This window comes from Melopsittacus undulatus, chromosome 4, assembly GCF_012275295.1.
Source record: "Melopsittacus undulatus isolate bMelUnd1 chromosome 4, bMelUnd1.mat.Z, whole genome shotgun sequence".
NCBI classification, from domain to species: Eukaryota; Metazoa; Chordata; class Aves; order Psittaciformes; family Psittaculidae; genus Melopsittacus; species Melopsittacus undulatus.
In genome coordinates this window covers 22,154,337-22,168,717 of record NC_047530.1, presented here as the reverse complement: position 1 = coordinate 22,168,717, position 14,381 = coordinate 22,154,337, and the positions used below count along the sequence as shown (strand labels likewise).

The following is a 14,381-nucleotide window of genomic DNA, read 5'->3' as shown; positions in this document are numbered from 1 at the left end:
TAATGTCCAACTAATTAGAATTTATAAATAATAACAAAGAGTTCATAGCAGAAATTGTTAAAAACTCCAAATATGAGCTTGTCCTTCATACCATTTGTTTTTTTCCGTTCCTGTTGAATTCTCAGATCCACTCAATGTGATCTTTTCTGTATCAGTGTTTATATTGCTTAGTTCTCAGTCATCAGCTAATTTATTAGAATATTTTGAATTTTTATTCAAATGTCAGTAAGGGAAACTTGTGCCACAGCTCCAGATTGATATTCTTTTTTCAGGACAATACTTTTATTTTCAGCACTTGGGGACATATTTTTGTTTATTTATTTATTAATTGCAATATTGCCCTTTGCACCTCCCATTCCTTCTTTGAATTTCTTGATCTCTTAACATAGGTGGGCATCACCACTACAGAGTTAACACTAAAGAGCTTGTCATAGATCATAGAACATGGAATGGTTAGGGTTGGAAAGGACCCTTAAGATCATCTAGTTCCAAACCCCCTGCCATGGGCAGGGACACTTCACGCTAAACCATGTCACCCAAGGGCATCTCTTTGAAGTCATAAAAAACTAGTGAATAACAGTGCTAATCTCATCACTCTCTCTTTTGTGTTTATAAACAAGTCACCAGATCTATGTTAGCATTTGCTTATCTAAAAGCAGTTATTGGGTAATATCATTCACTGTTAAGAAGTAAGATTGTACAGATTTAATTGTGGAGAGAGAGAGCCTTTGAGAAATTTGCCTTTTCTGGATTTAGCAGATAACTTAAATTACAGTGTGGATGTTTAAGCCAAATAATCAAATAATAGACATGGTAACATTTGGTGTATTATTTTTGACAAGACTTCTCTTGCATGTTTTCCAAACTCTGAGTTTGCTTCCATTTCATTTGAATAAGATGTGTTGTACTGTAATTAAGGTTGTCAGTTTCCTTGCCATTGAAAGTAACACTTCTAATGTGGAATCTCTGCATATGCTCTCCATTCTTTCTCCAGGTGTTCTTTGTGGATTATGGCAATAGATCACAAGTGCCTTTAAAGAAATTAAAAAAGATTCCAAGCTCTCTTCAAGAGCTTCCATTCCAGGTAGGGGTCATACTATTTATTTGCTACTGCTTAATAGTTTCATGTCTGGTCTGGGAAACAGAAGTGTACTTCAAATCATAACGCTTTTCAGAATAATAATAGGTAATACGTATTTTGGTAATGGGAGCACCTACAAATCACCTTCACTAATAGGATAAATGTTTTCCAGAAATGACCATGCACACAGCAGTAATTCTTGTGTAACTAAATTGCATTATATTTAATTGTTGCTTTAACACTTGCTGGGGAGGTGAGTGGGAGAGAAGCCTGAACTTGCTGCCTGACTGGATATAAAAAACATTGTATTTTTTTTTAACTGAATGGTTGAACTAGGCCCTTCTTTGTGAAGACAACATACTGGCGTCTCTCTGCCATCTGTAGTCACAGAGAGAGTGGAAGGAAAGAGGAAATACCTCTAATAGCTGCCTTTTGCTGCTTTTTGCTTTTGGTTATGTTTCTGTGCTGTCAGTCAGTTCTCTGAGAAATAGAACTCCCTGGAAGGAGAATGCTGTTCTAGTTTCTCTATTACCTGCTTATATGAAAAGCTCAGGAGTAACAGGCTGAGCAGTAGATCAGCTTAGCTTTAACCTAAAGACCCTCTGAGCAAATGGCAGAAATTTATACAGCCTAGAAAACAGCCCAGAGAGGAGAAACTTCACAACTAGTTTAATCTTTTGTTCTCTGCTTAAACCTAGCTGCTGCTACAGATAAGTGGCAGCATAGCATCTCTCCTTGTCTCTGTGGCATAAGTCTACTGTACAGTTAATGTGCAAAGTAGTTTTGCTCCATCAAGGCTTCTGCTCTGTTACACTGTTAATTACAGGAAAAATACATAGGAGATGCCTGACTCTAATTTCACAAGGCTACAAGTCTCTGGTTTTGTGCTGCTTTGATATTCTTTGAACTGCTGCCTTTAACTTGGATCTTTTCAGACAGAACCCTTTTGATAATGAAATAGTGATATGTAACATAGATGTGAGGGACTTTATACCTCATTTTTGAGAAAAATAATTCTCTTGAGTTATATTTACAAATCAGATAACTAGAATTCAAGTGAAATTCAGCTTTTCCGTCCTCATTCATTGAACTGAAACAGGTGTGTCATAGTAACTTTTTCTGAAGCATTTAATTATGAAAAGATACATTAATGAGCAGAAGTGTAGTTTTATAGTTCTCTAGTTTTCTGTATTTATCTCTTCTTCACTGTTAAGAAGTAAGATTGTACAGATTTAATTGTGGAGAGAGAGAGCCTTTGAGAAATTTGCCTTAGATTTTATCAGGCTTCATTTTATTTGGTTTTTTTTTTTTAATAATTGGTTTTAAAAAATAAGAATTCATTTCGGCAGGAAGCATCCTTTTTGTGTGTTTTCTTCAGATGCATTAAAGGGAAGTGTATTTGTGCTTCACTCCTAATCTTTTAATGACTGGTTTTAATGACTAGATAGAAAAAAAGGTGTTTTTGTTGAAAATTCATTTGAAGACATAATTACAGATAGTGGTTATGGGAATGGGTTAAATGTGAGCTTACTCTTGCCTGCCAGGAACAGAATAGCTGCAGTGGTCTTGCCAAGTTTTCTGTTACTGTAGTTGAAAAAGAACTCTGGATTATACGGAGAAGACATCTCTACACCCTAGATTTTAATGTGGATGGTGAATTAATACCTAATTATCTTCTATTTATGCTCTGTTAGCTTTGTTTCATTAGCAACTATGTACAATATTGAAGTCATGTGAGATGTAATATGTAGCTGTGTTGGCAATGATGGAATAGGAATTATGCCAGTAGCTTTACAGCAGTCTTAGTAATTAACATAAACCACTGCAATGATTATGAAGTAATTTATAGTTAGTAATTCAAGCAGTTTATGGGAAAAAATATTTTTGTGCTGATTTCTACTCAGGTAAGCATTGTTTTCCATTTTTTTTTCTAGGCTTTAGAATTCAAGATATGCAAGATGCGTCCTTCTGCAAAATCTCTTATGTGTGGGGAACAGTGGTGTAACAGTGCTAACCAAAGATTTGCCTCACTATTAAAAGGCTCTGCAATTTTAGTGAAGGTGTATTCAGTTGTGCATAGTGTTCTGCATGTAGATGTTTTCTGTTTTGAGGGGTACCAACAGCTTGTGAATATTCGAGATGTGCTTATTGAAGAATGTTATGCTGAACTAGCAGAAGAGTCATATGAATCACAAGTATGTATTGAATAAAGCTCCTACTTTTTTTTTATACAAATATACTTCATATACTTCAGCTCAGGCTGAAGTGCTGAAAAATTGAGTTTATGTCTTGACTGATGCCATGGGATTAGGCAAGATTAATACTTGAATAGGACAACATATGTGTGTTCATAATTTATATGAATTAATATATATATTAATTGCTGCTTTGAAACATCTTTTGAGAGATGTTTCCCAAGAGATAATTGCATCTGAACTGTTCCACTGTTTTTTTAAACTTTGAAAAAAATGTATGTCTCACAGTTTTAACTGTCTCCCATTTTTATATTTTATATAATCTAAAAGGTAATGAGAACCTTGGGGTTTGTATTTATGTGACTTTGTATGTGCTTTGTGTAGGGTCTTTTTTATAAAATATATGAAAAATGTAGCCATTTCATGGTTTTAACACTCTTCCATTGTTATGTAGCAAAGCCATAGTTTGATCAGGGAATTATTTTTGGACCAAGTAAAGGAAGAGGAAATGTCTGTATCTTCAAGAAAGGAAGAAAAGCATCTCCTTGAAAGATTGTTAAACTGCTTTTCTGAACATAAATCTAATGTTCCAACCCATAAGGTAACTTGGGTGATGGTTTTGGTATGTCATTTTGTGACCTTACTTCTTACAGTGTTAGAATGGAGATGAAGACTTGAAAGTACCTTTAACACTCAAACCACATCTGATGCCTTTTGTAGTGTATTCTATTTTCTGTTGGTAGAAAGCTGTAATGAGAACCATTAAGACTAGCATTTTGGAACTTCTAACAAAGTTTTGAAACTTTGCCTAAGATAGCTAAGTGAACCAACTCTTCTAACGCATTTTAAGGCAGCACTTTGAACCTCTGCAGAATGAAGATAAAACAAAAAAACTGAACACAGTATTGCCATCTCTGGTAGTCTTTACTATATAAGCTACAGCAGAAAGCAATGTTACAGTGCTACTGGTTTGGGGGTTTTTGTTTTATTTTTTTTTAAAAAAAAAAAAAAACCAAAAACAAATCATTTTTATTATAAACAGTGTTTTGTTCTTCCTCAGCTAGTGATAGGTAAGCTGCTAGGATAGGTAATGCAGTGAACACTCCAGGAACCCAAACTCAGAATTTATCCTTGCTTGCTCACTTTGACATATTTAGTCACTACTAACCTGGAATATAAAACATGAAAATCTGTGTCCTGCTCTGCATTCTGATTACAAATGAAGCCCTCATCTATATTACAGTTCCGTTCACATTTCAGACCCAACAATATTTCAGGTTTTCAAGTGTCTCTTCATGCTCAATTTACCCACAGGAGTAATCCTGTTTAACTGCTCACTTTATGAAAGTGAGAGATTTGTCAAGATTAAAGACTGTTCATGTAAACAAAAATGTGACCTGATTTTATTAGGTGCTCTGTGAAGTATGAATTTGTGCTTTTTAAGGCAGATGGAAGTTGTGAATCCCCGACACCTGTGAAAAAGACATTATTTTTGTTCAAGTGCTTCAACAGGCAAATGAAATGAAAATGCTGTTTATCAATTTATCAGTTCAGTGTTGCTCAATATATGCTGAAATGTGTTTTGGGCTTTATTTATAGAGTAATTTGACTTGGAGAGATCCAGGTGCTGGCTAACTAGAATATCATTTGCTCTCTTTCTTTTGAAGGTAACAGTTTGTGGCCCGTTCAGTCCGTATGAGGTGAAATGCTATGGTATGACAAAAGTATCCCAGTTCAGGTATGCGAAGGCTTTCACTGTGAAGTATAGGCACGTTCTCAGATGTAATTTTCAATATACAGGCAAAATGCATCCTAGTTAACTCTAACAGATTTTCACAGAATTTTTATTATTTGAAAGGACTGAAGTAGTCAGGATTAAGTTGCATTCATATGCACACTATCACTATGTGTAAGAATTTAAGCATAGTTTTATTAGGTGCTTTAATGTCTTACAAAGAGATTATTTATTAATCATATACATCTGCTAAATGTTATTCAGGTAACTTCTATCCATTGAAGTTGGATTGTGAATTTAAAATAATACTGGTTTTTTATGTTTCTGTATGGGGTTTGGGTTTTGGTTCAGTTTTTTTAATGTTGAAAATATTTTATTTCCTTCCAGAAACATTCTTATACAAAAGCAAAGCATAAACTCTGTTGTTCTCCACGATGCTTCTGATGAAACCTTTCAGCAGTTGTTGGTTTCTGCTTCTGTATCAGCAAATGCAACTGGTAATGCTTAATAAAAGTGTTTGGACTGTTTCTCCAGACTTTGGTTTTATGGGAATAGTCCTATGAGGAAATGTTAAATCCTTTTGAGGTTTCATTTTCATTAGGTACTACATAGAGATCTTTTTCTTTTTTTTTTCTTATTTCCTATATGTGTGACAGGAACTACTGTGATTTTAGAAGAAACATCTTTGATGCCTCGTATTCCTGGCCTGCTTCCGCTCCTCAGTATGCTGTTTGCTCCTGCTATAGAACTAAGGTATTCGTGCATTTTAAAAAGGGGGAGTGTGCATGTGTTTGGGTTTTGTTTTGTTTTTTTATGATCCCTCAAAAACTGGTGACTTTTTCCCCCTTCCCCCCCCCCTTTAGCATTTCCTGTTCATTTAATTCTTGTATCTTTTATGAGTTTCAGTACAGTTTGTAGCTAAGATAACTTGTTTCATGTACTTACGAATTGGTGCTGCAGGCTCTACTCCCACAGTAAGGCAATACAGTTCCTGACAATTGTGCTGGAAGCCTGGGAAGATGTACTGTAGAACTGGGCAAGTTTTAAACCTACATGAGGAAAAGAATTTGCTTGATGTTTGTAAAAGTGCATAAACTCTTCTGTAAAAGAGCTCTGGCAGTTGCATTACTGTTGTTTGGGTTAAATTCTTGTGTCTGTGGACTGTCACTTCAACATAGTGAAGCTAGCTTTCCTCAAGTTTTAATTTGCATATGTATGATTTTTCCCTTTAAGTTTTATGAGTGTCTGTTTCTGTAACCAGAACTTTAGTTTTGTTTCATCACTATATTTGAAAAAAACAGTATGACTAAGTATGAATGCCTCTCAGTTGTGTTAGCTTCTTCAAAACACCTGCATCTTGCTTGGCATGGCTTGAACAAATTCATTTAACTCTGCATATGAGTGTTTAGTTTTTTCATCTCTAGGTGAAACTGTTTTTCTTCTTTTCCATATAGGGTTGATAAAAATGGAAAGTATTTCACTGGTGTTTTGTGCGGTTTGGGTTGGAGTCAGACTTCTGGAGCTCCTCTGCTTCCAGAAAATGACATGGAACTGACATTTGATGTGCATTTTGGAGTGGAAGACATATTAGAGGTAAAACATGTATAAGAAATTATCAAGCCACTTGTCTCAGAGCAGATCAAACAAACAAAAATCCCTGTATTCCTCATTACAGCCTTTTGGCAACTTGTAGACAGAGATCTGTCAGAGGGAAGTACATGTATCCACTCTTGTTATCCAGGACAGAAAGCTGTATTTGACCTGTGCTTCAAATTTGATACGTGCTTTGTCGTGGGTTCAGCAGTAGCGAAAGACCTCACATGCCCTGATTAGTTCTATGTACAGAGCAGGTGATGGCCAGTGGGTTCTAGTGGCTTTTTAAGGACATGGTGGACATGCTGGTGCACGTATCGTAGAATCACAGAGTGGTTTCGGTTGGAAGGGACATTAAAGAGATTATCTAATTCTAACCCCTCAGCCATGGCCCGGGACACCTCCCACTAGACCAGGTTACTCAAAGCCCTGTCCAACCTGGCCTTGAACATATCCAGGGATTGGGGCATCCACAACTTCTCTGGGCAGTCTGTGCCAGTGTCTCACCACCCTCGTTCTTCCTTCTAGAATTCAAATCTACCCTCTTTCTGTTTAAAACCATTACCCCCTGTCCTATTACTATATGCTCTGGTAAAAAGTCCCTCTCCAGCTTTCTTGTTGGCCCCTTAAGGTACTGGAAGGCTGCTTTGAGGTCTCCGTGGAGCCTTCTCTCCTCTAGGCTGAACAAGCCCAACTCTTTCAGCCTGTTTTTGTAGGAGAGGTGCCCTGATCATCTGTGCGGCCTTCCTCAAGGCTTGCTCCAATAGCTCTCCTTATGTTGGTGGCCCCAGAACTGCACACAGTACTGCAGGTGGGATCTCTCAAGAGCAGAGTAGAGGGGAAGAGTCACATCCTTTGACCTGTTGGTCATGATCCTTTTAATGCAGCCCAGAATATGCTTGGCTTTCTGGGCTGCAAGCACACACTGTCAGCTCATGTTGAGCTTCCATCATCTGACACCCCCAAGTCCTTCTCCTCAGGGCTGCTCTCAACCCAGTTTCCACCCAGCCCGTGTTTGGCCTTGGGATTGCCTCAACTCAGGTGCAGGACCTTGCATTTGGCCTTGTTGAACTTCATGAGGTTCACAGAGGCTCCCCTCTCAAGCCTGTCAAGGTCCCTCTGGATGGCATCACTTCCCTTCAGCATGTCAACTGTATCACACAGCTTAGTGTCACTGGCAAACTTGCAGAGGGTGCACTCAATCCCACTGTCCATGTTGGCAATAAATGTATTAAACAGCAGCAGTCCCAGTACTGATCCTGAGGAGCCTCAGTTGTCTCTGGTCTCCACTTGAAGAGCAAGCTGGTGACAGCAGCTATCTTGAGTGTGACCTTCCAGCTAGTTCCTTACCCACCCAGTGATCTATCCATTAAATCCATACCTCTCCAGTTTAGAGAAAAGGATCTTGTGTGGGACGATGTCAAAAACACATTTCCCAAATCCATGTGGGTGACATAAGTTCCTATTTCCTTATCTACCAACACTGTAACCCCATCGCAGGAGGGCACCAAATTTTCAAATTTGTGATGCACAATTTGCCCATAGTGAAGCCATGCATGTGAAAATTACGGACCCATAAAGAAAATCCTTAAAACTTTTACAGAAGGAATTCTGTGTTTGGAAAAGAATCCAGGCAAGTGGTAGCCTGTATGTTTTGTGGCATATCTGAGTAACCTGGATGATTGTGGCATTAAGTGCATGAACATTTAACATCTTGAACCAGGAGAGATGCATCTAGAGGAAGTATTTCTAAAGCTTCAGGTTTTGCTTATGTTCGTAATATTTCTGTTAAAGTTTGGTGGTATGGGTGCCACGGCCCCTTTGCGACAATATATACAATACAATATAATATAATACAATACAGAACTAGTGCTGGTTTAGAGTGCTTTATATTCTGTCACTGGTGTTTTTATAGATAAATATCCTAAGGACAGCCATTAATAAGCTGCTTTCTGAACGCGTAGTGTGTTTTGAACAAACAAGAGTGACACAGCTGCAGGAAGATGTTCATCAGAAACTTCTACGGTAATAATTTCATAGAAATAAGATACTCTGTTTCAGTCTCAGCAAAACCAAAATAAATAATCACTTGAAGCATAGCTCAGATTAAGCTTTGGGGAAACAATATATGTTCTCATTTAATGATTCGTTTAATTTACTTTTGTTTATTTATAAAGCAGTATACTCAACAACTTTAGACTTCTTGTGGAAGCACTGGTTCTTCAGGGAAGCCTGATCACTTAAGATGAAACTTAGACTGTAAAACCTGTTCTACAGGATACCAGTTCTGATGTACCTTTGCTTCGTGCACGCAGGATAAAGCTAATAAAGTTATACAGCATAAGAGTGCAGAAGGATTAAGAATTTATTTATCTGTATACATTACAATTTAATCGTGTGCTGTCTTTTCTCCCTCAACAGACCAGTGTAGGATAGGTGTTGGCCAAGTTAATTTGCAAAAATGCTGTGCTAATTTGTGAATGGAAGTAAGGCCACCTGTCTTTGCTTTGAGCCAGCTGTGACAGTGGGTTGTGTGCACCTTCAGAAAGTGGTGGTACAGTTCCACAAAGGATTAACTCAAAAATGCATGCTGTTTGTACTTTCAGCTTAAGGAGAACCAGTGCAGGTTGATGGCAAGCTCTTCATGTTTCACATATGGAAATCTCTTGGTAAAATCCCAGCTGTTGAGGATACTGCTGATTCAATGTTTAATTTCCTGTTTGTGTCCAAGTACTTCAGGCCAGTCGGTGTCTGTATTGCCTTTGGACACTGCCACGTAGTACCACTTTTAGACTTAAAAGCTGAATGAAGTTTGCTTGTGTGATTCATGTGGTAACAACTGTAGGGAGAAATTGAGGAAAGTGGATAGGCAGAAAGAAGCAAAACCACATAACCTTTCTGGAGGTGACTGTGACAGTAACAGGAGCTCATGTTTGGAAATCAGCACTTACATGCTAAATTCAAGGCACAGAAATATCACTGCTGTTTTCTTTAGACATGTGAATACCTTCTAGTGTTTCGGTACCTATTTTAGGTTGATTGTTCAGACATCTCCAGCCAGCTGGGAGGGGAAACAGCAGCCTGCGCAGCTCCAGTGTTGACATGCTCCCCAGTTCCATCAACATTCCCTGCCTGACTTGGTCATACTAAGCAGCCTTCTGAGGTTTTTTTTTTTCGTTAGGATTTTACACTTCTTTGGGTAGTGTTTTCTCTCATAGATTTTTTTCTGTGCTTTTACCGATTCTGTTCCAACAATCCTACAGTTAATTTTTCAAATTTTTGGATTGGGTTTTTTTTACCTTTTTGAAGAAAGAGACAATCTGGTTATTGTCCTGATGTCATCTTTTCCTTTGTGTAAAATCTTCCTGCATTTTGAATGTTTTCTTCTCATTGCACTTCCTTTGTGTCTTGGAAAAAACTAACTATTAATAAAAGCACATAGGTAAAAATGTAGCCTGAACAGTCTCTCATAATTTTCCTCAATTTTTCGAAAGCTAATTGTATTTACAACATGTCATCACTACTTAAGACTAAAATCAGTTTCTGAGAAACACATCTAGACAGATTTAATTAGTGTCTACTGCTGTTGTACTTTGCACAGCTTGAAGGAATAACTGGAGCAGACAGAGAATCTATAGTAATTGAGTTGTCATGCAAAACAACGTACTCTAAAAATAGCTTTTATTATACATTCTAGTGAATAAGTATGCATAAAGCTTATGGAATAAATGACACTTGCAAATTTAGTACTTTTTAAGTTTAGAAAAAAAACCATAATTTTATTTAAAAGAAAATAAATTATTATCCACTTAACGTCCCCATGAAAACCTATATTTTGACTTTCTACACTAGAGGGACAAAGTATAGAGAAGTGAACTAATCAGACTAAATTAGCAAGGAAATTTAAGATTCCCTTAAGCACAGATGCCTCATAAATGCCTAGCTGTGTCTAATACAGAAATTCCTTTTTCTTTAGAATTAATCTAATACAAGTGTATATCTTGAGGCTATTTTTATGTAATTTCAGTCTGATCTGCAAATCAAAACCTCGAGATAAAGTTGTTCCTACATGGTACAAGAAGCCATATGCATGGAATCAGGTAAGTGTCTACAATTATATTTATTTTCCTTTTTCCCTAAGAAGAATAGTTGGAGTACCCCAGTACAGTTAGTTAGGAGTGGTCAAAGGGAAAATTCCCTTTGGAAGGATGTCTTTTCTGAGTATTGAATTTCAAGATACTGCAAATACTGTACAGTCGAATTTAAGGCATAAGAACTGTTGAGTATACGGCAGTCCCTATTGATATCGTATTAGTCTAGTTTGTTGGGTAGCTTGGGTTTTTACTTTTGCGGTTTAGTTTACACGTTTCAAACAGAACATGATTTTTGAGAGACGTATTTATCTGAATGCAGTGCATTTTGTTTTGGGTTACTGTGCTTTCAGGTGGCTTTTCCCTTTAAGTAGACAGAAATGTGACTTGCTTTAGAATGAATGTGGTGGGATCAGGTCAGAGGGCAGTTTTCTTGAAACCTGGGATTGTTTCATAAAGCCAAAAAGTCTAGCTTCCTACTGTTAGAAATCTTTCCTTTCTTTCTATAAGGGCCTCTGCAGACCACTATATTTCTTGATGAGCAAGTGCTTTTTCTTAATTAAAAAAGGGTAAGGACTTACTGAATGCAGTAGTAAGGCTTCTACACACACCCTCCCTGTGTCTCTCCCACCCTGAGGCAGATAAATGAGCAGTTTGGGTCTCCTTGAAAAGATGGCCAACAGTGAACAAGCACCAAGGGCTCTTATTTCTAGCAGGCATTCCCTGAGGAGTTGAAGTGTGTTGTGATACACTGCCTTTAGCCAAAGTGTTTCCATATTGCAAATGTGATTATCCTTGGTATTATGAAAATAATCTCCTATTCAGTTATATTGGTGCTTAGCTTTTATAAGAAGTTAATGTATAGGTGTTGGATCAGGATTTTCCTCACTGCATCTGAAGAAGTTCAATACGTCTTTTTTACATCACCACATGAAATGCTACCTGTAACGCTTTGGAATTGATTGTTCAATAGTATATTGACTCAGGCAAACCATGAGATACAGCATTCCATAGCACTGGCTATTTATGTTGACGTGTGGCATGGAACTGAAATTTTCCTGTGTGATTTGAAACTGTCAGAACTCTTAAAGACTCTTTTCCCTAGCTATGTTATATAGGAAAACATAATAAAAAATGCTTTCTGACTTTCCGCTTGCATCTTTTGATTAGGTGCATCCTCAGCTTATTATTGACCAGTCTGAAAAGCAGCATGAAAAAAGAAATGAGCTTTATCAGCTGCATAAGCTTGTTTTGTTGAATGTTTAAGGATTTCTAGAAGTCTTTCAGAGGACAAGGAATTGCAGCTAGTCTGAAAATGTCTTCTGTCTTCTGTGTAACCATGGGACTCTCATTTTGCAAGACTGTTCCTTGAGATTAGTTTAAGTGTACTTAAAATGCAGTTTGGAATTATGTTAATGCGTTTTTAGAAAGCTAAGGTTTGCTGACCTCTAGATGAGTTTATGAATAAACTGAGGTGAAGCAGGATGTATTTTTCATTTTAATAATACTTCTGAACAGGTTTATCACGAGGTATGTGAAACACAAAGAAGATCTAGGTTTAGTTGCTTGTTTTCTGTCTAAAAGCTCATAAGCCATAGAGTGTGATTTTTTTGTCTTTAAATACTTCTGTCATCAGCTTTTCAAAAAGCCATGCAACAAGGGTTTTCCTTAACCAAAAACTAAAAGGTAAAGGAAACTTGGGATCTAGATTTATGTTCTCATAAGAAGTATGACTTCAAATAGTGGATGCATCTTTTTCATTAATTTTTCATAAAGAAAAACATTATATGGTTTCTTTTCCTGTATGGCAGAAGAATGCACCTTTCTTTCATCTTTTCATCTTACTTTTACCTGCGAGATCTTTAGTCCTAAAAATGAGGTCAGTGGTTTCAGAATAAAATGTTGAAGTGAAATAAAATGTATTTGTCTCTTCTGTTGTGCAGTCATGCTTAATAAAAGCTAAATTTCGTTATTAATGGTATGTGATTGCATTCATGAAATACATGAGTACAAAAACAGTATATGGAAAAATGTTAACCTTTTTACTGTTCACTCAGCGATTTGAAGACTGCAATATCCGATCATCCTCTGAAGAACAGACAGAATCATGCCATTAAAAAAGTATCAGATTTGGGGAAAATAAGGGGATGCTTAAGCTAAGAAATTATTTTAAGCTGTACTTAAACAGAGGGGCAGCTGTATAATAGGTGACTTCAGTGGCTGCTTATAAGCATTACTTCCTTAGACATTTTACTAATCCTTGTGAATTATAAGCCATCATACTTTATATAGCGAGACAGGTTTAACAGAAAACCTGCATCTCCAGTGGTTTAGACAACTGTATTTCTCAGCTGAGTGCTGTATGTTATTAAGCGTTGATTTAAACACCTTGGGGGGCAAATGAAACAGGCAGAATGTCACATCTTTCCCAGTTAATGATGGGAATTTCTGTAGGAAAAGGTAACTTGGTGATGCAAAAAGGCAAAATTGGGAGTTGAGAGGAACAGACTGTATTTTCCATATTTATTTATTTTTCATAATTCTGTTGATGATGTGTCCTGGTCTGTTTGTGCACGTGTGCTGCCATCTGGCGGGGACTTCTTACTGATCTGCTGCTTGCTCCCCTTCGAAGGTCTCCTGCATGTTGTAGTTTATGTTTTCAGTAAAGAAGTGATGGCTCATGGCACAATAAACTGAAATGCTTCTATTCTTTTCATTATGATGAGAGGAGTAGATAATGCTAACTCCCCACAGTCCGATGAGTCATAACCTGCCACTGGTCAATTGAGAAATGAGAACTGTATAAACTGTTACAAGATCCCAGTTTTGTTCTGGGTACGTAACAGGCCTGCAGACATGAGTCATGACAGATTATTTTTGAAGGAAACAGAACATCTTACAAGTTAGCCTTTGCTGGAGATGTTAGTTATTGTCAGATGAAAATGTAGTACTAAAATTTAAAAAACAGCAGTTGTATTTTATTGTTTTATTTAGGTTTCACAGCATTACAGAGTCACTTAAGTTTAACAGCTTCATTTGTATTTTTTCTGTAAATTAGTATGTGAAAATAACTTCAGAGAACCATAGAATGGTTTGGGTTAGAAGGGACCTTGAAAATGATCTAGTTCTAATCCCTCTGCCATGGGCCGGGACACCTCCTGTACAAAGTAGCCCAGATAATCTTTTGGTTTACACTGAGATCTTGCAGTTTTCCTAGATTACCACTTGCACTGGTTACATCTGGATTAGAACAAATAAATGAGATTCACAGAAGACTTTTGCCTGCCAGCCTACTCATTTGATCTTCAGATCTTTAAATAAGAATAATAATAAAAAATAGTTTTACAAAATGATAGCATATGTGAAATGAAATACCTTTTGGAATTACAGTTGAAGAGATGCACAATAGGAAATCTGTGACTCTGGAGGAAATTTGAGAAGCCTGCAGTGAAGTGATGAACATGTTGTATCTGAGAGAGTTCACCAATTTCTCTTGGTGAGGGTGTCACAGCAGACAGTAATGTGGAATTTGTTGGGCTGAAGCAATTTTAGCCTTTGTTTGAAGTTTGATTTTCTTTCCCTCAGAAACATTGATGACATTACTGTCCCTCAATGATACGAGCATATATTCATAATCTCTTGAGTGCTTTTAAGCCAGCTCATTGTAATCAGCATCAGTACCCTTC

The 14,381-nt window shown here is 37.1% G+C and overlaps 1 protein-coding gene across 1 annotated transcript in view; it reads left to right on the top strand.

Moving 5' to 3' along the window:
- The window catches only part of TDRD9 (tudor domain containing 9), a 96,588-nt gene extending 83,917 nt beyond the window's left edge, over window positions 1-12,671 (top strand). Inside the window, exons 30-39 of the mRNA XM_034061302.1 lie at window positions 995-1,084; window positions 3,016-3,276; window positions 3,731-3,877; window positions 4,944-5,014; window positions 5,399-5,508; window positions 5,668-5,764; window positions 6,466-6,604; window positions 8,520-8,629; window positions 10,632-10,704; window positions 11,866-12,671. Coding sequence (XP_033917193.1) covers window positions 995-1,084; window positions 3,016-3,276; window positions 3,731-3,877; window positions 4,944-5,014; window positions 5,399-5,508; window positions 5,668-5,764; window positions 6,466-6,604; window positions 8,520-8,629; window positions 10,632-10,704; window positions 11,866-11,961 — 1,194 coding nt within the window. The 3' untranslated portion in view covers window positions 11,962-12,671. The remainder of the gene's footprint in view (window positions 1-994; window positions 1,085-3,015; window positions 3,277-3,730; window positions 3,878-4,943; window positions 5,015-5,398; window positions 5,509-5,667; window positions 5,765-6,465; window positions 6,605-8,519; window positions 8,630-10,631; window positions 10,705-11,865) is intronic.
- The last annotated feature ends 1,710 nt before the right edge of the window (window positions 12,672-14,381 follow it).